The 24,303-nt window shown below is 42.0% G+C and overlaps 3 protein-coding genes and 1 pseudogene across 6 annotated transcripts in view; 1 reads left to right on the top strand and 3 right to left on the bottom strand.

Annotated features, from left to right (window-relative positions):
* ANKRD46 (ankyrin repeat domain 46) overlaps positions 1-7,152 on the bottom strand; it is a 71,025-nt gene extending 63,873 nt beyond the window's left edge. Inside the window, exons 1-2 of one of the 3 annotated variants that reach the window (XM_029923396.1) lie at positions 7,064-7,149; positions 6,141-6,231 (exon numbers count right to left, since the gene is read on the bottom strand). The gene's annotated coding sequence lies outside the window, so the exon portion shown is untranslated. Of the gene's footprint in view, positions 1-6,140; positions 6,232-7,063 lie in introns of all 3 variants that reach the window. The other 2 variants (XM_029923393.1, XM_029923394.1) reach the window with 2 other exon arrangements.
* Positions 311-518, bottom strand: LOC115279577 (annotated as a pseudogene).
* LOC115278829 (translation initiation factor IF-2-like) overlaps positions 2,009-24,303 on the top strand; it is a 79,093-nt gene continuing 56,798 nt past the window's right edge. The window contains exons 1-3 of the mRNA XM_029923309.1: positions 2,009-2,090; positions 4,093-4,223; positions 6,650-7,458. Coding sequence (XP_029779169.1) covers positions 2,009-2,090; positions 4,093-4,223; positions 6,650-7,294 — 858 coding nt within the window. The 3' untranslated portion in view covers positions 7,295-7,458. The remainder of the gene's footprint in view (positions 2,091-4,092; positions 4,224-6,649; positions 7,459-24,303) is intronic.
* The window catches only part of SNX31 (sorting nexin 31), a 72,877-nt gene continuing 65,607 nt past the window's right edge, over positions 17,034-24,303 (bottom strand). Inside the window, exons 13-15 of one of the 2 annotated variants that reach the window (XM_029923391.1) lie at positions 21,537-21,611; positions 20,574-20,630; positions 17,034-18,281 (exon numbers count right to left, since the gene is read on the bottom strand). In XM_029923391.1, coding sequence (XP_029779251.1) covers positions 18,189-18,281; positions 20,574-20,630; positions 21,537-21,611 — 225 coding nt within the window. In that variant the 3' untranslated portion in view covers positions 17,034-18,188. The remainder of the gene's footprint in view (positions 18,282-20,573; positions 20,631-21,536; positions 21,612-24,303) is intronic. The other variant, XM_029923392.1, reaches the window with a different exon arrangement.

Here is a 24,303-nt window from a genome sequence, read left to right on the forward strand (position 1 = left end):
AAAGAAGCAGTGTGAGTGGCAGTTGGGGAAAAAAAATGACTGATGTTAGGACTAAAAGTGCCACAAAGTTACAAATGCCCAAACTCTTCCAACAATGTCACATTCAGGACATTTATTATTATTTTATTATTATTATTATTATTATTATTATTATTATTATTATGAGAGAGAGAGAGTGAAAGTGAGTGAGGGGCAAAGAGAGAGACTCCCATGAGGGGCATAGAGAGAGGCAGGGCTCAACCAAAGCCAGGCTAGCTTTTTGTTTTGTTTTGTTTTGTTTTGTTACCTGAAATGGGGCTGGTGCTCACCCCAAGCGGGGCTCAAACTCACAAATGGTGAGATCACGACCTGAGCCAAAGTCAGATGCCCCTCAGGACATTTACTTTTAAATTAAACTTAGGTTAAAGGGGGGAAAAAAGACATCATAATTAATAAGAGAAAATATATAGGTTATTGGCTAGTTTTACTGATAAAAACAGATACTACACTTGATCTTAGCCAAAAGGCCAAGAAATGATACTCGCTAGTTTTAATATATGGAGTTTAAGGTTTTTTAAATGTTTATTTTTAAGAGAGACAGACAGAGAGCACAAGCAGGGGAGGGGCAGAGAGAGAGGGAGTCACACAATCCAAAGCAGGCTCCAGGCTCCAAGCTGTCAGCACAGAGCCTGATGGAGAGCTTGAACTCACAACCTGAGATGATGATCTAAGTCAAAGTCAGACGCTTACCTGCCTGAGCCACCCAGGGGCCGCTATATGTGGAATTTTAAAAAGTCTAATTCATAGAACCAGAAAATAGAATGGTGGTTGTCTGGGACTAAAGGGTAGAGGAAGAGATGTTGGTCAAAATGTACAACTTTCAGTTTAAGATAACTAAGTTCTAGGTTCTTTTTATTTATTTATTTTATTTTTAAAAGTTTATTTATTTGAGAGAGACAGAGAATCCTAAGCAGGATCCGTTGCTGTCAGCACAGAGCCCAACATGGGGCTGGACCCCATGAATCAAGAGATCATGCCCTGAGGTGAAGTTGGACGCTTAATGAACGGGGGCCACCCTGGCACCCTAAGTTCTGAGGTCCTCATGCACAGTATGGTGATTATAGTTGGTAATACTGTATTGTGTATTGAAATTTGATGAGTAGATATTAAATGTTTTACCACATACACGTAACTGTGTGAGATGATGGACGTATTAATTAACTTGACTGTGATAATCATTTCACAGTATGTAAGAATACTAAAGGGCACTTGGGTGGCTCATGGTTAGGCATGTGGCTTCACCTCAGGTCATGATCTCACAGTTCCTCACAGTTCAAGCCCCGTGTTGGGCTCTGTGCTGACAGCTTGGATTCTGTGTCTCCCTCTATCTCTGCCCCTTCCCTACTTGCCCTTGCTCGCGTGCTCTCTCTCAAAAACAAACATTAAAATATATATATATATATATATATATATATATATATATATATATATACACACACACACACATATATATATACACACATATATATATATAAAGAATACTAAATCATCACAATGTACCCTTTAAAGAAACATGCTGTGCTACCTAAATATATACAATTTTTATTTGTCACCAATACCTCAATGAAGCTGGGAAAAAAATGAACAAGCATTTTTTAATCTGTAAATTACAAGTTCCTTTGTCATTGATTTTATTTTTATATATAAAGTTTTAGTTAAATTGATCATTCTAATGCTTATTTACTGGTTTGGGGAAAAAAGATTTTATTACAAAAATATAACCATAAAGTTAAGTCTTAATAGCAAAAATTATTTTAAATGGTTAAATCTTCTACAAACAAAACAAACAAGTTCTTTATGGAATGCCTACACACAATCTAATTCTCTTAATTATTTTCCTTGTAAGAAATCTAGGAAACGTCTTTAGTAGAATGGTACTGAGCAAATTTGGTATGACAATTTCAATAGTATAGTGACAATCTCCAAAGTTCTTTCATTTTTAAAGGGTGAATAACAAAAGAAAGTCAACATGGAGTTGCTGAAGAATTCTGCACCGAAAGAGGTTCATCAGCTCTACATGAAGAAAAGCATACCACTGAAAATTCTTTACAGTAAGAAACTGAAGCAGCACCTGGGTGGCTCAGCTGGCTAAGCACCCAACTCTTGACTGTGGCTCAGGTCATGACCCCAGGGTCATGGGATTGAGCCCAGCATTGGACTCTACACTGAGTAAGGAGTCTACTTGAGATTCTCTCTCTCGCTCTCTCTCCTGGGTTTGTGCTCTCTCTCAAAATATTAAAATAATAAAAAATAAAAAATAAAGAAATGGAAAAAAATCCAGAAAAAAATGTGCTCTTAAGAATATGCAAAAAAATTGGGGTGCCTAGGTGGCTCAGTCAGTTAAGCGTCTGACCCTTGGTTTCAGCTCAGGTCATGATCTCATAGTTTATGAGTTCAAGTACCGTGTAAGGCCTCTGTGCTGACAGCATGGAGCCTGCTTGGGATTCTGTCTCCTCTCTCTTCCCCTCCTCTGCTTGCTCTCTAGCTCTTTTTCTCTCCCTCTCTCTCAAAAAAAAAAAAAAAAAAGGAATATGCAAAAAACTAAGAACTCAGGGTGAGGAAAAAAAGTATTAGGAAGAGACTGGAGTGACACAAAACTGTAAGCTAAATATAAATATAAAAGAAATTTAAAATCTAATTTTATGCAGTAAAAAACAGAACAAACATTCCAGAAAATCAAATCTAGGACAGAAAGGCCTACTTAAGAAGTGATGCAAAAGAAAAAAGTTAAGGATATGGGACATGATTAATACAAATAGAGACCAGACCCAGCCCATGAAAAATTCCCACAGAAAACAAGCAAAAAAACAAAAGGAACAAACTTAAGAAAAATACTTCCCTCAACTGGAAATAAAGATTGAAGGACCTATCATCTTCCAGATAAAATTAATGTATTTAAAAAAAAATCAGTAGATATAACCCTAAACTTTGAAATATTTTAATCACTTTAAATCTTTACAATGTAACAGATGGCCATACTTATTATGGAAACGGTACACAACGAGACCATGGAAAAGAGCTTATGTCCACAGCTAAGAAGATGTAAATCTGGCCCACGTTGTGTATCTCACTGATTACTTTGTATCTGAGCATTGACTTACTCAGGGCAAACACAATAATAAAATAAAATAAAATAAAAGTTGCACTTTCTTTTTTTACATCTACTCCCTTTTTAAACCATGCTGCTTATTTAACCCATATTATTATTAACTTGCAGTGAAGTATTTTTTTTAAAGTAGGCTCCATGCCCAGCATGGAGCCCAGTACGGGGCCTGAACACATGACTCTGAGATCAAGACCTGAGCTGAGATCAAGAGTGGGACACTTACCTACTGAGCTACCCAGGTGCCCCTTCTTGCGATGAAGTATTAGTCTTCACACTTTATAAGTAACAGAAGACAATCTGTTTGCATTTATTTCATTACTTACGAATTAATTCTTCTAACAGAAATGTTATATATATATATATCAGTACAGTCAGTTCTTAATACTACTGAGATAGCATACTTCAAAATAAATTCTGGTTCTCAATTCCTGTGTGCATGTTTTTTTGTTTTCAAATGCACAGTTTATTAACACCTGTAAGTTAATTTTTGAACCTAAGGTAAGAACAAAGTGGCAAAGGAACACACTCTATCCAGGCACTTTTATGAGCCCTAGAATGCATTATTTAAAAAGGACAAGCTTCCCGGTGAACTGGTTTTGAAGGTTAATAATACATTATTATTATTATTATTATTATCAGTAGTAGTAGTATAGTTATTTCTTTCCACCAGTCATTGATAAAATAATCCAAGTCTAGTTGCTAAGTCAGTGAAGCTGGAAATAAAATTATTTACTACAGAAATGACTGCCGTGCTTTCAAATAATATATGAAAAGTTTACAGCTAACCTCCTCCACAGAGTTGTCTATACTTGCAGACTCCAATCCCTCTCCTATTCTCTCTGTAAGCCGGGCTTTAGACCAGGTTTTCCCCCTCACTATTCTCCTGAAAGTGCGTTCGCACGATCACCAATGGCCTTCGCCTTGCTAAATGCACTGGCCATCTGCAGTCCTCATCTTACAGAACTTCTCAAATGAGCAGGAGGACACAGATGACCGCTTTCTCCTTCCTGAAACCCCCTCTCCACCTGGCGTCTCACACTCCACACGCCTCTCTTCACAGGCTGCTCCGTCGCAGGAGGTTCTTAATCTCACCAATCACTGAATGTGAAGAGCCCAGAGCTCGATCCTCTTTTCTTTAGACCAGATCTCGCACAATCTCATAGTTTTAAATACGATCTATTTGCTAATGACTCCCAAATTTCTATTTCCAGTCAGGATCTATCTTTCTGTTGAACTCCAGCCTCCTATAACTTCATGTGAACAGGCATCTCAAACCTGACCCGTCTAAACCTAAACTCTTGATTCGCATTCCACTCACCTCCCCTTATCTCTCCACTCTCCAATCTGCCCCATCTCAGTAAACAGCAACTGCATTCTTCCAGCAGCAGGCCAAAGGCCTAAGAGTCCTGCTTCATTCGTTTACTCCCGCACTCTACATCCAATCCATCAGTAAATTCTGGCAGATAGCACCTGGTCTAAGCGCCCATCACCTTTCACTTGGATTCCTGAACCAAACTCCTGACAGACTCCCTGCTCCTTCTTTGCCCAACAGCTGATTATGAACACAGCAGCCAGAGCGGTCCTTTAAAAACACTGGGTCAGAGGGGCACCTGGGTAGCTCAGTTGATTAAGCATCCAACCTTGGCTCAGGTCATGATCTCAGGGCTCACGGGTACGAGCCCCGCAGCAGGCTCTGTGCTGACAGCTCACAGCCTGGAGCCTGTTTCTCTGTCTCTCTCTGCCTCTCCCCTGCTCACATTCTATCTCATTCTCCCTCAAATGTAAATAAACGTTAATTTTTTTTAATAAAAAAATAAAAACGTTGAGTCAGATCCCCCAACTCCTCTGCTCAAAACATCCCACCTACTCCCCTCACGCAGAGAAAAAGCCAAGGTCTTTACCAGGGCCACCTTCCCTTACTCTGCTCAAACCTGCTGGCCTCCTTGCTAGTCCTCCAGTTAAGCCTGACAGTTTCTGGGCTTCAGCATCTGCCTGGTAAACCCTTCCCCTAGTTAGCTCCAAAGCTGTCCCTCCCTCCCTCAGGTTTTGTTAAAAAATCTTCTCCATGACGCTGTTCCTTATTTTAAAACTATATCTGTTTCTTCTCTGGTTCTTTCTCTCCCCCTTCACCATTTTATTTTTCTTCTTAGCAACTGTTACCATCCAACTGGATATATTTTACTTTAATTTTTAAAAATTATTTTGTTTATTGTACCCACCCACACATCCCTCCAGTGGAAAGTCAGCTCCATGAAGACAAAGATTTTGCTTTGTTCACTCTTCCATCCCCAGTGTGTAGAACAGTGCCCGGCCATGGAAGGCACTCAATGCACATTTACTACCAGAATGCTGAATATGCCAACTCTGAAATTCTGATGAGGCTAAAGGGGTTTGGGAGACTGTAATATCCAACCTCTCTCCATATGGGAAATAGGACTTCCTTTCTGATGTTCAAAGGAACTGTGGAAATTCTTTATCCTTCAGAGTAATTCAATGTGCTCTAAACATAGCAAAAATCTCTTCATTCCTCTTTACTTCAGTCTCTCTCCAATGCCTTTCCTGCATCCAGTAAGAAAGGTATTAATTTACTGTCACTGAGAAATCCTTCATTCCCCTTCAGCACTACTGTCATAATATTGCAAAAGCAAAGCGAACTCCCTGAAAATGGTATCGAGACACAATTAATGAAGAGAAGTAATGAAGTGCATAAACAACCAAATAAACCCAACTCTATTGCAAATCAAACTGCATTGGGAGTGGTGAGCTTAACTTATTCTTCACTGTAATCTTTAATGAGCAAACAGTTTTCTCATTAAACTCCTTTAAAACCAAAAAGGAGTTGGTATAGGGATCTTGCTCATAGCCTTAAAAATTAAGCCCCAGAGAAATCAGTTCAGGCTACACATCAAATTAAACACCTCTAGAACACGCTTGACAGGTGACAGGTGCAGAAGCAGAACCCTGTAAGGAAGATGAGGCTCAAATCCCAGCTCACCCTTTGCTAGCTGTCTGACCTGCGACCAGTTAACTCAGACTCGTGCTCGGTTTCCTTATCTGTAAACTGGCAACGGTACTTCGCAGGGTCGCTGCAAGGATTAAATAGAGGTATTAGGTATTCAAGCACTCAGCACAACGTCTGACATATAGTAAGCACTGGAGATATTACTAATCCCATGTCGCTGATACTCCAGGTGTTTAAGCTAGGAGCTCCTTGGTACCACTGTTATTCTTTAAAGAGAGACAAGTGTTACTATTCAATGGTATATATATTTTTTTTACCTAATGATGTTTAGTAGCCAATTTTAAAGAATAAATGTATCTTTTCCTCGAGGCAGAGCAGTGTATTGGATAACCCGGCGGGCAAAGCACCTGCTTCCTAGCATTGCACTTTAAGAAGCAGATGCGGTCTTTTAACACGGGGCCATGTGCCCTTCCGGACTGCTCACTCTCACCGCCACAGCTGTTCACGCCCAGACTGCAGGGTCCTTACGATCAGCCGCGTAGTGCAAGCCGCGACAGCACGCGCAGGTCCGGGCGCGTCGGCGGACCGCGGCGGCTCAGACACTCCCGATTAACCGCGAGGGGCCCCGCCCCAGGCCCGCCCGCCGCGGGCCGCACACACGGGCGGGCCCCTCCCGCGGACTGTCAGGGCCTTTACCCCGGAACCCTCGCCTCGCAGGCCTTTTCCCAGCCCTCAAGAGCGGCACGGCCCTGGGGGAAGCCGCCCCGAACCCCCGACGCCCCGGTCGGGCTCCCTCCGCTGGCCGAATAAGGGCGGGGGCTCCGGGCGGCCTCGCCCCTCACCCCCCAAAGCCCGTCGGCCAGGCCCCGGGCCGGGGCTCTCCCGTACGTCGGGGTCGGCAGGGGAGGTGTCAGCCGTTCCGTTCTGGGGCCGCCTCCGGGACTCGGCCCAAGTACCTTGGAACAAGCGGCGGCAGCGGCGGCGGCAGCTCCAAGCTGAAGGAGATGAGCGAGCCACCGAGACAGGCTGAGCTCCGGTTGTGCCAGAGCGGCCTCACGCTGCGTCGGACGGCGCGCCCTCTAGAGGCTGGAGGCCTTCTCAACAGTTCGGCCTGCCCTGAGCTAGAAACTCGGAATGAACCCGCTCTCCATTGGGGAAAAGACCGAAACTGCCTGCGAGGAGAATGACAACCTCAGAGGATGTTTTTCCGACCTGAGTCCTGAGTCCGGGAGCATTTTGCACTTTTCACGTCTTTTTCTAAATATACATCCTATCTCAGCTAAATGAAGACTTCAAAGCAAGGACAATTTTATTAAAAGCTGTAGGCATCAATCAAGTCACTGGCCTCTAGGTAAGTGTAATATAATAACCCAAATGGACATATTCATGACTGCTCTAATTCTAAAATAGGATGCGAAGTGTTTTGGTTTGTTTTTTTTCAAAAACGGTTTAAATATTTACAACCCACTTTTCTAGGATTCCTGGGCCAAATGCAACTTGTATCCAGCCACAACTCATTATAGATGTGGTGGTTGGTGGGGTGGTAGAAATTAATTTACTGAAAACTTAAAAATATACATATACACACACACATACACACACACTCGGTTAAATGACTGACTCTAGATCTCAGCTCAGGTCTTGATATCAGGTCTTGATCAGAGTGGTGAGTTCAAGCCTAGGGTGGGTCCTGCATCTGGGACTTGAAGCCTACTTAAAAAAAAAAAAAGAAAGGATTATGATTTCATGGCATTTCACATTTTCTTGTGCAGTGACTAATCAGAAATATTAACTACTCTTTGAATTGATGACATTTATTAACCAATTTGTCATGGATGTCTTCTTCGTGGTTTGGGTTGAGTTTAAAATATTTTCACTGAGGCCTGTAAATTGTGTCAAATCCAGAAAGAATTTAAATCTCTTCCCAGTATGTTCACAGGATGCACTTCTCTTCATTAATTGGTTTATCCAATAATCTGAAAGCCTATTTATTATTTCTATTCAAACATATTTCTTCTCCTTTATGAATTACTGCCTTTGTTAGATCTGAAAAAAAAATGCAGGGACTATGCAGTCAGCCTTTTTTCTCTGATGAGATTAAGGGAACGAAATGCATGCTTCACGGATTCTGTGAGTCCTTCATGTCACCACACTGGGGCACATCGGCACATTGGTCATTAGGAGGGTTCATAGAACCCATTCCTACACTTCCAATAACTTAGTGCTGCACGTGACCATGAGCCACATGAACACATCCTATTAAATGCAAACCAAAGTATCCCGAACTGCATTTCTGCTTAGCAAGAGCCCCAAAATGTCTGTATTCACTCCAGTGCTACTCAGCCAGAGAAAAGAGCTTTGGGAAGTCTGAGTGGAAAGACAGCAGTCTTTATTGTAATTAAAATATTTTAAGTTTTGCAAGCTTTACAGAAACGTTTGGCCATGTGTAAATACTTCCAGAGTTCCTTCAAGGGTCTTGAAAGGGACTTGTATAAGGGGGAGGTGATGCTGTATTCCCTACTGTCGCTGGAACAAATTATCACAAACTTAATGACCTAAATAAAACAACACTAATTCCTCATGTTACAGTTCAGGAGGTCAGAAGTCCAAAGTCAGTTTTATTGGGCTAAAATCAAAGTGTAGGCAGGGCTGCATTCCTTCTGGGAGCTCTAGGGAGAATTCATTTCCTTATCCTCTCCAGCTTCTAGAGGCTGCCCACATTCTGTGGCTCATGGCCTCTTCCTCCATCCTCAAAACTAGCAATGTAGCATCATTTCTCCTTCTGACCACTGCTTCCATTCTTGCATCTTCTCTAACTTTGACCCTCATGCCTTATTATAAGGACCTTTGGATTACATTGGGCCCACCTTGGTAATCCAGAATTTCTCCATCTCAAGGTCTTTAACTTAATCACATCCACAAACTCCTTTTTACCAGACAAGGCAACAAAATCACAGGTTCTGGGAATTAGGACATGGACATCTTTGAGGTTGTGTTATTCATCCCAAGACAAGCGCCCTGAAGCTCCAACTCCATTCCCTTCACGTAAGTCTGCCTTTTCTTCCACATTACCCAAACCTGTTTGGTCCTGAGTTCTGATTGTGAGACTTCCATTGGGGAGAAATACTGGGATAAGTGTTATGGAGGAAGAGAGAAGAAATGCTATATAAAGACAAATAACACAGGACCTAATTTAGGTGGAAGGACAGCAATACCTTAGAAGAAGTAATGTTTCATCTGAGACACAAATAATGAGGAGTTAGTTACACAATGAACAAAGAGAGTGTTCCGGACAAGGGAATAGTATGTGTGGCCTGGGAATGGTGATGTCTCAAGGTCAGCATGGGGGTACCTGGCTGGCTCAGTCAGTAGAGCATGCAACTCTTGATCTCAGGGCTGTGAGTTCAAGCCCCACATTGGACATGGAGCTCACTTTAAAAAAAAAAGTTCAGTGTGGTCGAATCGTATAACTATCATTGAATCCTTAGCACTAACACAATCAGTGGCACATAGTAGGTGCTCAAGAACATTAGCTTAGTAGTTCCCAGCCCTGCCAACACATTACAGTCCTCATAGGAGCTTATAAATGCCAACACTCAGGTCCTAGCCGACACCAAGTAAGAACTGTTTTTGAAGTGTGGACCAGGCATCTGTATTTTTAAAAGCTGCTCGGGGAATTCTAGTATACAGCCAGCGTGCAGAGCTGAGAACTGCCGTGTCCGATACAACTGAGTGAATGAATGAATGACAGGGAGCGTTTGCATGGTGTAGGATTTTCGTTTAGGGGGTTTTCTTCTGGTTAGGGAAAAAAGGAGTTTCGCCTATATATTGTTGATATATTACTATCCAGTCTTAGAAACTGCGGAAAGAGCTTTCAAAAACATAATTGAACACCTATCAGAACAGACTCAAAGTGAACTAACCAACCATGCCTGTGTAACCACTTGTCTCTATAGAAAAGATGTGTGTTGGAATGGAAAGGTGTTTAAAAACACACCATACCTACAAAGGAAGAGGAATTTCTACTTGTTGAGCTTTAACGGTCCAGGTTGGCTTTTTTTTGTAGTACTAACGAATGGCCATCAGAGGGAGACATGTTCCCGTAAGTGATGCGTCAATAGGTCTCTGCTCTCTCACACCAGGCTAGGGAGAGTCAGGTGTTTTTAGCAACACTGCAGATTCTCAAGGATTAACCATTGAATGAGTAAGTCATGCACAGGGTATGAGGCAAGTAGCATATATTTAACCACACCAGAGTAAGATTCATTTCGGTTTCCCAACAGTTGAAACATTTAAACCACCAGAATAAAAATGAAGTGTGCACGTATGCCAGGCATTGTGTTTGCAACACTGAGGAAAAGAATTCGAAGCCTCATAGGATAATCTGTTCCTCCAGCAACTAGAAATTAAGTATGCACGCAAAACTTTCAGAAAGGGATCTCTGTCCCTTTGTTAATTGCAAAGTAAATACCTTAGATCTTGAATTTCTGAAGTTACTAAGAGTTGGACCCCTGGAAAGAAGACAAGAGCTTGGCTTCTTGCTACAGCACCCATTTGTTGTTTTTCTTTGCACTTATCCATACATGCTGAAATGGATTTTCACACATATGTTAGACTAAATAATGTATGTGACGGGAATGTATATAGTGCTTAGTCCTGATTAAGCTTCCCTCCCAAAAGTTAAGGAGCTGATCATTAGTAAGAGAATACCTTTTGCAAGGGTTTAAGCAAATGCATTGCTTTGCAAAGCTATGGAGCACCTGGGTAGCTCAGCTGGATGAGCATCTGACTCTTGATTTTGGCTCAGGTCATGATCCTAGGGTTGTCAGATGGAGCCGACACTGGGCATGAAACTTGCTTGAGGTTTTCTCTCTCCCTCCCTCCCTGAGGGAGGAGTCCAGGAAGTGAAGGTGTAGAAGGGCATATTGAAGCATCAGATAAAATGTCACAAATTTGTCTGCCTGAGGAACCTGGAAGCCGTGCATGGCTTGGGTCTCTCTGAGGTGGGACCCCCCAAAGGGAAAGCTCTTGAAGAGGTCTATGCAAGTTGATGCCTGTGTAGCAACTGCTTCTCTGAGTCCCCTACCAAGCATCTGCTGGCAGGCCCAGGGCTAGGCAGGGCCAGTAGGCAAGAAGAAGAGCTGGATGTGGAGTGGGGGGAAGCAAGGACAAGCTAGAAACTGTGGGTACCTCCATTTGCATGTCACTGTTCCTGATGGTGAAGAGACCCTCAGAAGGTAATGGCCGCTTCCTTGCTTTGTCTCCCAGTCCTCATACAAAGTCTCCTTTAGGTTAATTCTAAACTGTAACCATACAGGAGAGGGAACTCTGGGAAACATAGGCCCAACCTAACCAAGTTGATTAAAAAAAAAATCAGTACACACATAGGCTCTTAGAACTCATGTTGCAGATGAGAGAACTAAGGGCCGTAGAGTTAGATCATTTGGCTATGCTCACATTGCCAGCTAAAAGCAGAAGCAAGCTCAGAATTCAAGTCAAGAGTCATCTTCCACTCCACTGCCATGCCTCTCTTCCTTGGTGGTACTCAAATGTGCTTAAGTATTTCAAGAAAATCTTAGAAAAACTTCAAGCATCACTTCTGAGTTTCCTTCCTAGGCCCAGAGTCTGTGAGTAAGCAGCCTATGCACGCGCCTATGCACATAAATCAGACGGTCTTGATTCCATGATCTCTGGGCACCTGGGTTACAAGGGCCTTTTGGTGAGAAGTTAGGCCTGTGACTGCCAGATTTCAGTCACTGAGGAATGAGATATGAGCCCTTAGGCCTGTGAAAGTCATATCTTACTTGGGATGTAGGGATTATGTGCAAACCTAAGAAATGATCTCCCAGAAAGCACCGCCATGTGTCACTGAAAAAGTCAACAAAAGGGGCACCTGGGTGGCTCAGTCGGTTAAGCGTCCGACTTCAACTCAGGTCATGATCTCAGGGTTCGTGAGTTCGAGCCCCATGTTGGGCTCTGTGCTGACAGCTAGCTCAGAGCCTGGGACCTGTCTTCGGATTCTGTGTCTCTCTGACCCTCCCCTGCTCACACTGTCTCTCCCTCTCTCAAAAATAAAAATAAAACATTAAAGAAATAAGAAAAAGTCAATAAAAACTCTCTAGAGTACAAAAGAAATGATGATGTCCTGCCACATATTTGATCATTTATTTTACACTTCAAAACAAGCACTAGAAACTCAGAAGTCATAGGCTTATACACTTTTTCAGAAGTGGGTAAAGAAAGCCAACAGAAGGTCATATCAAAAAGCTCACAGCCCAGGCTACCTGGCCTTTTCTCTTTGCTTTTCTGGTCCTACATTTCCTTCCTCATTTTTTTAATATTCCCACTCCTTAGAGACCAGGCTGATTCAGGGTTTGCTAAGTGTGGGCAAAGGAGAAGCTGAGGAAGGGTTCATGCTGGTCCCAGAGGGCCCTGCAGTGTCTGCTGATCCAGACACTGAGCAGCCGGCTCCCTTCTGTGCTGGTAGAGGGCTCGCTTTAGCCCTGGATCAGCACTTAGCTCACTCCCGTGGCTCACACTGACCCCGCATTTTAGACTTGCAGGGAATCTTAACTCTCATATTAGTCCCAAAATAAACTCCTGGCGATCATTCAAACAGAAGCAAAGCTCATCCCTTTCTCAGTCCTGAAACATACTGCAGCAAATGCGCCTGCTCAGAACTTGCCGCAATTCCGCTCTCAAAACACTGATCCTGGGGTTTCATTTCCACCTTCACAAAACTCTGGTGCCCAAGTCTGGATGAAGCCTGAGGCTCTTCTACTCTGACAACTATTTTCTGCCAGTACAACTGGACTAATACATCTTCTGAACTTCAACTCCTAACCAACAGGAAAGGAAACTTGTGACATTGTTATAGGGGGGAAAAAGGGTAGATAAGTAATATGAATTGCTCTTCTATACATTTGTTTTAAGGCAACAGAACAAGAAAGACTTACAAACGATGTTTACTTCTTATAAACCTGAATAATGTTTTTTTTAATGTTTATTTGTTTTTGAAAAGAGAGCACAGCTGGGGAGGGACAGAGAGTGAGGAGGACAGAGGATCTGAAAAGAGCTCTCTGCCAACAGCAGCGAGCCCAACACCGGCCTTGAACTCATGAACCACGAGGTGACCTGAGCCGAAGTCAGATGCTCAACTGTCTGAGCCACCCAGGTGCCCCCCAAAAAATGTATTTTATGTGTCTATCTTCCAAGTTCACGAGGTACATTAAAAAATAAATGTAGTTGCCTTTTTTGCTTTTTGTTTTTTGTTTTTTATCAACCAGCAGAATTAAAGAGAAAATCCCAGGTAAGAGAGCTTGCACTACAGCAGGAAGGTGTTAGGATTTTTTTCTACAGTGAACTCACTAAGATCTCAGCCTATCTTCATTATCACCCCGAGACCACAGGTCACTTCTGTTTTAACTTTGACAAAGGAAATGAGAACAGAGGCTAGGAGAGGAGAAGAAAGGGAAAAGAGACATCTTGACACAAACAGCCCATCATTAATTATCAAAGAGAAACGAAAACTGACATACATAATTGACATAAACCCACCTACCTGTAAGAAATCATAGATTTAACCACTATAATGTGTATTCAGTCGATACATGAAAATAAACTGATATACAGTCTTCCTATATTCTTCCTCAACATGGCGCTGTACCCATTAAGGGGAGTGGAACCACTTTCCCTTTGCAAGTGGGTGTACTTGTGGGTGCTGTGCCTCTGACAAGCATGATGTTCCAGCAGCTACTGGGAAGCAGAATCTATACAGCCGATTGTTGGATAGAACCTGTTTCCAAGTGGCTGACTTTGCAACGTGTTGTTTCATAACTGCCATTTCACTTGTCTCACTCATCATGTTTGTTCTGCAGACAATCAAATTATTCCAACTTCCCTTGATGGGGACCCAGATGCAGTAGACTCCCCTCACCTCTTCCTCTGCACACTAGACCCAGTTACAAAGAGGGGATCTCCCCAGAAATTCCGTGGGGACTCATTTTCAGTAAGAAGAAGAGCACGCATGTGCACAGAAAAGCCAACTCACGCTTAGAGTCTCAGCCCGCTGCTCCAAGTGTCTCCGCCCAAGACAACTGTTGTACCGCAGAACCCATCAAATAAACGCTCATGTGGACAGATGGAAAAGCCATTAGGAAGTACAGCCAACTTTGTGTTCCCACAATTCCGGGACAGAAACCACATTCAGTGCAGGAGCAGTGCAAAATCACCAGGGTCAATGCCTTTAAATCAAATGAATGTCGAACCTCTTCCAAGATGTTACACAACTCAAGCTCATTTGGTTAACTAAAGACTTTGCCCTCCAGAAAAGTACATGGGCTATAGGGCTAGACCAAAGAGCCAAGCCTGCCACGTACTTTTTCCATAACTCTAAGTGTGTGTGTGTCTGGAAACTTGTTCTACAAACAATAGATTTCTTAAGAATACAACAGCTATTATAATTTATAAGCAAAGTACAACTATACATCAATAAAATGGGGGGGATTACAATTATAAGGCTGAAAAGCCATCTTCTTTTTTATTTTTTTAATGTTTTATTTGTTTTTGAGAGAGAGAGACAGCATGAGCAGGGGAGGTCAGAGAGAGAGGGAGACACAGAATCTGAAGACAGGCTCTGGGCTCTGAGCTAGCTGTCAGCACAGAGCCTGACACAGGGCTCGAACCCGTGAACGATGAGATCATGACCTGAGCTGAAGCCAGACACTCAACCAACTGAGCCCCCCAGGTGTCCCTGAAAAGCCATCTTCTAAAGGATTATTTGTGTTAGCCATACTTTTTTTTTTAAGTTTATTTATTTTGAGACAGACAGAGACAGCATGAGTGAAGGAGAGGCAGAGATATAGGGGGAGAGAGAGAATCCCAAGCAGGCTCCCCACTGTCAGAACAGAGCCTGATGTGGGGCTCCAACCCACCAAGCCATGAGATCATGACCTGAGCCAAAACCAAAAGTCAGACACTTAACTGATTGAGCCACCCAGGTGCCACAGCCATCCATTTTCTAAGTTAACCCAGCATAGAGCCAGCAAAACATATCTAAGTTTTACTTGACTGTTTTTCTGGGATCCCTGATGGCGGGATTGAGGCCACTCTAATGAAAGAGAGAATTACCTTGCGCTCCATCTCCAGCGGTCCAGAGTTCACATGGGCTCCTGGCCTCAGTTTGTCTCAATCCATACACTGCAGAGGGAGAACTAAAAAGCATCCAGAGAAGCAGATGGATGGCTCCGTTGCTGAGTTTTATTTTGTTTTGTATTATAGCATCACTTTGGCTACTATTTCCCTATTGAGGCTTAGAACCTGTTTGGTTTTCCACAAATTAAGATCACTTAGCTCTTCTCAAATTCACGTTGAGGGTAAACTGAAGGTAATTTCTAAGTTACACATTTAGTGGAAAGTTCGCTTCCCAAGTATCCACAAGGAGATGTGCACAAGCCATGAGCTCACCACATACTGAGGTAGACTGAGACCTGGCTTTGGGGAGCACATCAGCCCTTCTGACTAAGCCTGCACGGGTTCCCTCCAGAGGACCCACAGGGGCTTAGGGGCTCCTAATCACAATGGAGTCAGCTCTGTCCTTTTTTCTTATATGTTGCAAACTTTCCAAACTAGTGTATTTGCATGTGAGCAGAGTGCTTAGGCCAGTAGGTTTGGAAGAATGGACAGCAGTAGAAACAAATGCATATGTCTGCAAGTGGAGAGAAGTGATATTGGTGAAAGCAGATGAATCAGGAGAAGATTTGGTTGACTGGGGTCCAGTTTCACAGGTATAAAAGGAGTAAAACTGTAGACTAAAGCATGTGCTGGTAATTTCCCAAGCCATGTGACACCGCTTAGGAGTTACCGGAAGGATTTTGGTAGTTAACTACCTTGACAAAGTGTGTGCACTGGCTGATGTCTCCTCCCGTGCAGAGGGGCTACGCTGCTGGGAAGGTCCTGCCCGGCAGCACCACAGAAGTGAGGTCGTCTCCCCCAAGAGAGATGGAGTCCCATTTCTGGCTTGTCTCAGGGCTTGCAGCAGGGAGGACCACTCTGGCAGGTGGAGTTTAGACGTTTTACCCAATGAAGTGGCTTGATTCAGAAGTTAATAACCCCCCTCGCTTCTTCTAGATGAAGATAGGCCCAATAATCCCCAAAGGGGTAATAGTTCTTTCTTCTCCCATATAACTGCTAACGGATGTACCATTCCACAAAGTAAGCTTTGAATTTTGTCTTCTATGGTCCCAGTTCCTTTATTCTTCAAGGTATGTGCTTTGGGATGCTCGCCATAACTTGTTTCTTCTCATCTCCTGATACTGATGGTGATCTCAAGGTCTTAAACTTCAATGTAATCTTTCTGATTTTGCCATATTCACATAAAGGATAGACGGCTCTGCTTACTTTATAGGGATGCTACATTTGTGTATGCATAGATACTGATCCCTCTTCTCTCTTAGCTTTGTCTCCTAACTACTCCCCAGCCTAAAACTTTGCCAGCAGAGTGGGTTTGCTCATCATTCCACAAACACTGTACTCATTCTCCCATCAGCTGCCCTTTCCTTCCACATGTGTGTCCCCCTCTCTCCTCCACTAGGCTCTACACCTTCTTCAAAGTCCCTCTTCCCCATGGGCCTTCCTCACCACCCTCAACCTTCCTTCGACACCCTGGTCCGCACTGCATGTAGGATACCTACCACATGTTGTCTGGGATTACTCACTCTTATGTATCAAGTTGAAACATGAAATGGACAACATTCGACTATTTTTGACCTGCAGAACAGCAATTCAGTACAGTTCAATCTAGTATCTGCCTCTTCTCACCCCAAATACAAGTTCTCTTTGCATTCTTGGTGTCTACACTAGGCCCTTACACAATGTAGGTGTTTGCTGTTGAAAAGAAATAGACAGACTATTCTTAGGTTGGCAAAATAGTAGGAAAGCTTCTATTTTAATCTGAAAATGTATTCTAATTCATTAATACAGTCAACGTGGATGATCTGGGGTGCTAATGGATCCCCCCTGCAAGAAACATCCTACTCTTGCCTAAAATATAAATCTTTATGGTACTAGAAGTTATGGCTAAAATATTACAGGACTTTCATAGATTCTACACTTCAAAAATATCATTCTCAGAATTTTCATCAGTAAATATTCTATTCACTAGAATATATATGTTTATTACATAATTAGTTACACAATCCAGTTAGAAAAGATTATTAGAATATTGCACTTTACCTAATTACATTACATAGATTATTCTGTCTCTCCCCCTTCTTGCAGTCTTAATTCTATATATAATTATATTCATTATCATGATAAACTGAAACTAAATAAGGAAAAACTTAGAATGCATCCATAGTTTTGAAGCTAAGAGACATACATAGTATCTGATCGTGAGCACAGGGACCCCTTGCTTCTTCCCAAAGTAAAAAGATTCAAAACAGCATGATGATTATCGAACTGAATTCCATATTCTAAAGACAGAGTACGGTTACAAAGATGGAGAGACAGAGAACTGGGCAGCCTATCACTTTGAGCACATCCGTCTTGGTAGACACAGAATTATGTAAGGAAACCTAAGTACTTTCACTTCCTTGCTCTGGTGCTGTGGATGGATCAGTAAGTCCAGATTTCTTTCTCAATTATTCCATTTCTTAGAGCCACATTTTTCCTCAGATGATAGTCATGTCTTCAGAGCCTAACCCCGAATACATTTACAGTGTTCTATGCTGAGCTTTTCCTTCAGGTAATATCAGAACAGAGAGATAGAAGACTTCATTAAGCCAAGAAAACATCTTTTGGAGAGGGGGTGGGGGGGTTTGGGGAGGGGGAGAACAAACTTCATACTGATTGATTTGGATTTGCCGTTTGTCATTTATGAGTCCTTAAAAACAAACTATATAATTTTGGTTCATACTTCTTTTTAATCTTGAGATTAACAGAGTTCTGAAGTCCTCCTAGTCAATACTGTCCATCTTAGTGTCAAAAGAAAATGGGAAGGGGTCAGATTTCTTCCACTCCTTCCTAAGCTCTGTCACTGCTGAGACAGCCCTAGAGGACACTTTTAAAAGTGAGAGTTTCTCATCACAGGTCTTCTTCCTTTATGGTCCTGAAAACACAGTCAGCTTTGCTTATCTCAATCTTGCTTTTTCTTGGTAGAAAATAGGAAGAGTCTTTCTGTTAAGAAATAAAGAAAGGTCAGAAATGTATGTGAAAGGAAATAATTTCCGTAACCAATAACAGTTAAAAAGTCAAGAATGCTAAAATAATATTAAAAAGGCAACAGGAGAGGCTACATTTATTTAACCAATGGTTATTTCAAGTGGTGATTTCCCATTAAAGCTTTACTTGGGGGTAGTGTCTGCATTTTAGGGCTGAGAGCGCCTTCCGCTGGTACGCCAAGGTAGATGTGTCCAGAAGGCCTTTCCAGGCACTGAGATGTCTCCAGGGAACATTTCATCTTTGCCCCTTGTCTTTCTCCCCTCTCTCTTAAAGCTGTGCAACTTTCGATTTTTAACTTCACTCCAAATCTTTAGGGGACACTCCATGCAAATACAAATCTTAACAAGGTTTATAGTTATTTTAAAACTTTTTAAGAGGTTATGGTTGTCATAAACCTTCAGTGAGTAAATAGTTGGTTTTCAGTAGTTATGAAATCTCAAAGACAAGGCTATGGTTTTGTCCCTGGTAAAATAAGTGTGCCTCAACGGGCAGATAAGCTTAAAAAATTTTTTTCTATGAGGGATTTGTTTGAAAGACCCCACGGCAAAGTGGTTAAAGGAACAAACAAACTTGATTGGTTGAACAGCAAATAAAGAGGGCTTCCGTTCTGTTACTGGTTCTATCATTTACTGCCTGTGTGACCTTGAGCAAGTTACTTAACCTTTCTGTGTTTTCCGTTCTCTTGGCTATACACCGAGGATAATAACAGCTGGGTTGTTATGGGGACTAAATGAGTTATATTCGGAATGCAATTGCTAAAAAAGTTGGGATTCAATATACGTGGATACCTTCTGATATGCTGGCCACGCTCGGAGCATGAGGGAGGTTGGCCTATTTCGCCATTGCTGCTCATTAGAGAGGACACCTGAATTAGTTTCCATGTCCATCATAGTTGTGCTATGTGTTGTGTTATCTGTTGTTTTGGAACAGTAGCTCTCAAAATTGAACATGCGTCAGATTCATCTGGAGGACTTGCTACACACAGATTCCTGGCCACCCCCCCTAGGGTTTCTGATGAAGTTGGTGGGTTTGGGACTTGAGGGTTTAAGGTTCTAAGTTTCCAAGGTATGCTGATGCTGTTGCTCTAGAGACCACACTTGGAGGATCACTGTTTTCGGATAATGGTTTCGGTCCTGGCTGTACATTAGACCACCTGAGTAGCTTTTAAAAATTCTGTTGCCAGGCCCCTAGACCTATTAAATCAGAGTCTTTGAGGCTGGGGTCAGCCATCATTTGTTTTTAGAGCTCCCCAGGCACTTGCAATGTGCCGCTAATTGAGAGCCAAGGCTCTGTGCTGATGAATTCGAGTGCCAGAGGGAGCACCTACACTTTACAGGTAAAGAAATGGAAGCTTGGTGCAGTGTTGGTGTGCTTGCCATACACGCTGATCTACTGAATTAATCGTTCTGAGTGGCACCCAGGAATTTGCATTTTAATAAGCACCTCAGGAGTCCCTTAAACATTTAGTTTTTTGATTTGCCTGAAGACACATCACCAGTAGTGGTGGAGTTCTTATCTCTTGTTTCGGATCTAAGCAGGCAGAAATGGTGTTATTATGAGAGTAAGATTTGCATTTAGTCTGTTTTGGAATGTTTTTCCTGAGCTTATTCACTCAAGAAAGGACCTTTTATAGTTGTAAGTACTGTATTTGTATACTTAGTACCTTTAGATACAGAGCAGACCATGTAACAAAAGTGGACCTTCCAATTCAAATGAATTCCATTCAAATGCTACTTGGAGGTCACCTCCAGTGATTTATTTATAGGACTCTGGTGAGAATGAATGTGTTAATCCACATAAAACTGCTTAGAACAGTGCCTAGCTATAAGTGCCTACTAATGCTTTCTTTATGATATTTACTGTTATTGTTAACTGCCCAACAGATCTAAATGCTCCAAACAATATTTAATAAACTTAAAGGTTGTTTTATACAGAGTACACTGCAGAGAACTTTTTTAAAAAAATATATGGAGTACAGAAGAAAATCGCTAAAGAATTTTGTGTTCTTGGAAATGTTCTATCTGAAAATCCATGAAAGCATTTCTCCTAGCCCTACTGGGCACTACAGTAAAAATACCATACTTCTGTGACGGTCCTCCAATTGGCCCAATCCTACATGGAGGAGCTTCTGAGAAAGAAAATTCTGGCTAATTCTTAAAAGTAGAATGACTGTGGTTACTTAAAGGAGGAAAAGGGCAGATGTATCAAAAATTATAATGTATCAGTTACGGAACTTTACTCACAGACCTGGCTTTGTTGAATGTGGTATTTTTTACTTTTGCCTTGTTCTGGAACTTCAATCTGCTAAACAGATTAGTAAAATGTCAGTCAGCACAGCCTGGAGAAGCAAGCACACAAATAATCTATTTAACTAGCACATTTCCCCGTCCACAGTAACCCTCTTAATGGCCTCGAAGGCTTCCGGTCAGCAGGCACACCTGCTTCCCATCGGCACATTCCCTCTTCATTTGCAAATGTACAAATGCTGCAGAAATTGAGCCCCCCAAACGTGAAGTGGGGCTTAATGTTTAACACTGGTGGCTGCCTATAGACTTTGTGATTTAACACAGCTTCTAAAAGGACTTCACACGAAATGAACTCCTAAATCCTGAGATAATCCACAGAGCTCCCTTCCATACGCTGCATCAAAGCCAAATGGGGCTTTGATTAATCAAAAGGCACCATTAATCAAACTGAAGTTCAAGACACTTGAATATACCTCATGTACATAAGGTAAACTTAATGTAACAGTCAGGGTCCTGGCAGAAGACAGATGGCCTACTCCTGATGGTGTTTTAAAAAGGAACTATTTAATGGAGGCGTGGGCAGGATTAAAGGGAATCAATGAAGGGATGTTGGAGCCCCCAGGGGCTAGCAGTGAGGGGCTGGTGGGTCATTTTTACCACTTCTAGGCCTGAGTTCGCAAAGGTAGCAGTTGGTACTGGACTGAGAGTAGCTATTGCTGCAGAGAGGAGAGGCCACCTTGCAGGAATGTGGCCCTCAGCAGAAGGCTGTGCCAACCACGGAGAGCCAGCGGGGACAGAAGTGGAGAAATAAACCACACCCCCCCATCTCACTTTTCTTCCACATTCCAGTCTTGCTGGGTTTTCCCAATGGGTGACCCCAGTGGGAGACCAGGGGGCAAGGTTGCGGCACCCAGAGATCAGTCTCCAGGGAACAGAGCAGGGTGGGAGAGAGTAGAGCCCAAACCTGTAAGAGCAAACGGTGTCTGGCACAGTAAACATGACCTAGGCAGGGTTCAGGAGAAAGAGTTCTTAGATTCTTCTAAAAGGAAAAGAACACTATTACTAAGCAACTAGCATTATGTGCATGTCTCAATTGATCACTAGAGCCGTAAGGCCTCCTTACTAATTGCCTTTCTCCTCCCACAAACCCCTTCACTCTGGATCCTCAGTTTCCAACCTATTTTATGAATATAGGCATAATCATAAATATAGGCATTTGTAAATGAAAGAATGAGGTGTGAATTAATTAGGTTATTATTGACCAGAATATAGGGTGGAACATTTCAAAATAGGTGGGAAAAAGAACATGATCCTGAAAAAGAGCACAGTCTTTTAACTACAGTTAACTTAGCACTGTTATAGAATAGATTGCCTTGAAGGTGGCATAGGACTTCCTTAGGTATTCTTTATAGAGAAGTTTATATATTTGAAGCCTATCTTAATAACTTAAATAAATCAGTTTTTAAGTCTAGGGGTGCCTAGGTGGCTCAGTTGGATAAGCATCCGGCTTCAGCTCAGGTCATGATCTCATGGTTTGTGGGTTCAAGCCCCATGTCGGGCTCTGTGCTGACAGCTCAGAGCTGCTTTGGATTCTGTCTCCCTCTCTCTCTGCCCCTCTCCTGCTCATACTCTTGTCTCTCTCTCTTTCAAAAATAAACATTAAAAAAATGAAAAAGAAATCAGTTACAAAGTCTTGGTAATTGAGAAATTAATGCTCTGTTGTCTTTTGTGTTTTGCTATGGTATTATTGTTATTGCTTACAATATTGCATTATAGGTTGTAAGTAGTCTTGTGCAATGAAATAAACAGAATATGGGGGAAAACAGCTCAGAGTTTTTCTCTCCCCTAGTCTCTTTCACCTCCCCTACCCATTTCGAAATAAAATAGAACCTGCTACAAATTGCTAAGAAATTTCTGATATAATCTATTTCCTTGACTTATTTCAATAAGGCCTTTAGACATTTTCTATAGTAGGGGAATAAAGCTGGTGGGGAAGAGGGAAAATATGTCATCATGTGGTATTCCTGCATGCCCTTCTTCATCAATAGTTTCTATTGATAATCTAACTACTGATTTCTACATGGTAATTTCCCCCGGCTCTCCAAAATGTTGTCCACCTGCCATGCTCCAGGCATTCCCAAGTATGCTGTAACATGTCTGTACTTTGTTTTCTAGATGATGCCAACTGTTCAAAGGCTGACATTCTTGGGACCTCAGATAACACTGTCCTTGCTGTTTCCTCTCCTTACCACATACCAGAAACACATTTTAGAGCATGCTCTCTAAGCCCAGTGACCTTTCACATAATCTGATCTTGCCCCGAATGAAAGAGGGGTGGAGAGAAAAATACATACAGTGATGGTAGTTGGCACTGGGGGTGAGAGGTATGAGGCAAGCCAGAATCAGAAACACTTCTGGCACTTTGCCATTTTCCAGAAAACGAATTTAGAGATTCAGACCCACTTTTTAGTAAATCTAAGGGAAACATACAAACTAATAAAACAAACTAGGTATGGATTATTAAAAATATAAATTGGTTTTTGATGCAGAATATTATTTACCATCTTATTCCTCATACCTCTCATATATTTAGATTATGGCTCAATATACAAGATAATAACAATGATACACTTTCAGAAACTCATTAGGAACACATCTATTGCATAAAATACATCTGCTTTCTTTTCTTGATGTCTTTTAGATTTCTTTCAATGGCGGAGATTGCTGTAGCCTCCTCTTTTATCCATTCTGCTTTTCCTTCTTAGTAATATCACCCAGTCTTATCTGGAGGGACAATGTACTCTGTAAATAGACTACATTTACCAGACTCCCTTGCAGCTAGGTATAGGGCTCTGGCGTGACTAACTCTTAGCCAATGAGCTGTAAGCAGAAATTCTGTGGGACTTCGGAGACCCCTCCTTGAAGAAGAGATATGCCATTCATACTTTCCATTTATACTTGCTGCCTGGAATGTGGATGTAATGACTGGAGCTCTAGCAGGCCATCTCCAACATGAAGTAAAAGCTACACACCAAAGACAGTAAAGCAGAGAGTTCTCTGGTGACATCATGGAGCAACGATCCCAGCCTGAGACTGCCTACCTCTGGGCTTCTTTTAGTTGAGAGAGACATAAACTTTTATTTTGCCCAGGACCCTTCTTCTGTCTTGTTTTGTTCTTTGTTACTTGTAAGCCTAACTTGCTCCTAACAAATACATCTTATTTTCAAATAAAATAATTCTTAAAATTCTGATCTAGTTACAAGTAACAAATATTAAAATTCATGTATTAAAGGTTTTTGTGTAGGAGTGTAGCTCTAAAAAGAATGTTACATTCTTTTCCTTTTCTGATTTGTAGTTAATACTGTCTTTAAGACTGTAATGTGATTTTGTTGTGTGTTTATATTTTTTAGTACATTTGTTTGACTTCAAAATTTTTAAATTTTTTTAATGTTTGTTTATTTTTGAGAGAGATAGAGAGAGCATGAGAGGAGGAGGGGCAGAGAGAGAGGGAGACACAATCTGAAGCAGGCTCCAGGCTCTGAGCTGTCAGCAGAGCTTGACGAAGGGCTTGAACCCACAAACCATGAGATCATGACCTGAGTCAAAGTCAGATGCTTAACTGACTGAGCCACTCAGGCACCTGTTTGTCTTCAAATTTTAACAATCTCATCAGAAGTGTTTCAAGTGTCACCTTTGAAAGCATTGCCTATAGCTAACTAAGTTAATTAAGT

Source organism: Suricata suricatta, chromosome 15, assembly GCF_006229205.1.
Source record: "Suricata suricatta isolate VVHF042 chromosome 15, meerkat_22Aug2017_6uvM2_HiC, whole genome shotgun sequence".
In the NCBI taxonomy this organism is placed as follows: Eukaryota; Metazoa; Chordata; class Mammalia; order Carnivora; family Herpestidae; genus Suricata; species Suricata suricatta.